We start from the raw sequence: 1220 nt of genomic DNA, 5'->3' as shown, positions 1-1220 counted from the left end.
CCATGTCAGCTCTCCCCAGTCACCCCCCATCACATCTGGAGGGCTGTGGATGACTGGAAATTCCTAGTACGCATTCAGAAACATGACCCCTGCCAGCCCCAGCTGAGGCCAGCCCCACCAAGGGCTCTGTGAGCCAGCAGGAAGCCACCTAGGGGAACTGGCACAGACTGGTGCGGAGAGAGGCACCCCCTCCCCTAAATAGAAAAAGACTTCGAGAGTACAAGATTGGGACAGATTCAAGTACGCAGCTTGGGAACTTGTGACAGTTCATACTCAGCAGGAAAACGTCTCTGAAATACAAAGCAGCTATCTTCCTTTCGAAATATCCAGAAATCCAGGGGGCAACCTTTCTAGCATAGTCCCAGGGCTGGAAGAGTGTGTGACGGAAGCTGAAGCCTCTGGAAGGCGGGGGAGGAGGTTGGAATCCAGGGCCAGGAGCACAGACCTCAGAGATTAACATTCCCAGCATTTGGCTCGGGTGGGGTCCTCTAGAGCCTTCTATGGAGGAAGGGGAGAGGGGCAGGAGGGGACCTAGCCGGGGCGGGAACGCGGGGACTGGCACTGAGAGGCGGGATGGGAAACAAGAAAAGTGAGAGTCGCCTGGCACAGTGCCTGGTACCCAGTAGGCGCTCAAAAACGAACCGAGCAGCCCAGGGCAGACTAGCCAACACTCTTAACATTTTGGGACGCTTTGCCGCAAGCCCCCGTCCCCGTCTTGTCCCCTCCCAGAGTGCCACCTTCCCGAGGTCCCGGCCCGATCGCGAGCTTACCCTGGCTGGGACCCCCGGCTGCGCCCCTCTTCCCGGGGGCACCTCGGAGGGAGGGGAGTGCTTGCCCCATGCCGTTGCAGAAGGCTGAGAGTGGCGAGGAGCAGCGCGGAGAGGGGGCAAGCCACCCTTCCCGGCCACCTGTCCGGGAGGGAGCGGGCCGCGGCCACGGAGAGTCGGGGGCCGGGAGCCCGGGAGCGCCGGCGGGGGGCTAGCTCTGGGCCGGGAAGTGGGCGCCCAGGGCCGCCGGGCCCCGGGAAGGAGACTCACCTCGACTGGAGGAGCATGCTCAAGCCCAGGAGGAGCACGAGAACTCGGGGTGACATCGCGGCGGGGAGCGGACACGACCACCTGTAAGCGTGCGAGTGGCTGCGCGCGGTCTGCAGCTCCGCGGCAGCAGGTGGGGGTTTTGCTCCAACTTTCGCTCCGCCCACAGCCCGGCCCCGGCCCCGC

The 1220-nt window shown here is 63.7% G+C and overlaps 1 protein-coding gene across 1 annotated transcript in view; it reads right to left on the bottom strand.

Annotated features, from left to right (window-relative positions):
* The window catches only part of GABRE (gamma-aminobutyric acid (GABA) A receptor, epsilon), an 11964-nt gene extending 10871 nt beyond the window's left edge, over window positions 1–1093 (bottom strand). The window contains exon 1 of the mRNA XM_006902452.1: window positions 1038–1093. Coding sequence (XP_006902514.1) covers window positions 1038–1093 — 56 coding nt within the window. The remainder of the gene's footprint in view (window positions 1–1037) is intronic.
* Between the last annotated feature and the right edge of the window lie 127 nt (window positions 1094–1220).

The sequence above is a fragment of the Elephantulus edwardii genome, unplaced genomic scaffold (assembly GCF_000299155.1).
Source record: "Elephantulus edwardii isolate Elephantulus edwardi_28Jun2011 unplaced genomic scaffold, EleEdw1.0 scaffold00415, whole genome shotgun sequence".
NCBI classification, from domain to species: Eukaryota; Metazoa; Chordata; class Mammalia; order Macroscelidea; family Macroscelididae; genus Elephantulus; species Elephantulus edwardii.
Note: the sequence above shows the minus strand (reverse complement) of the source record. Positions and strands in the feature narration are given on the sequence as shown.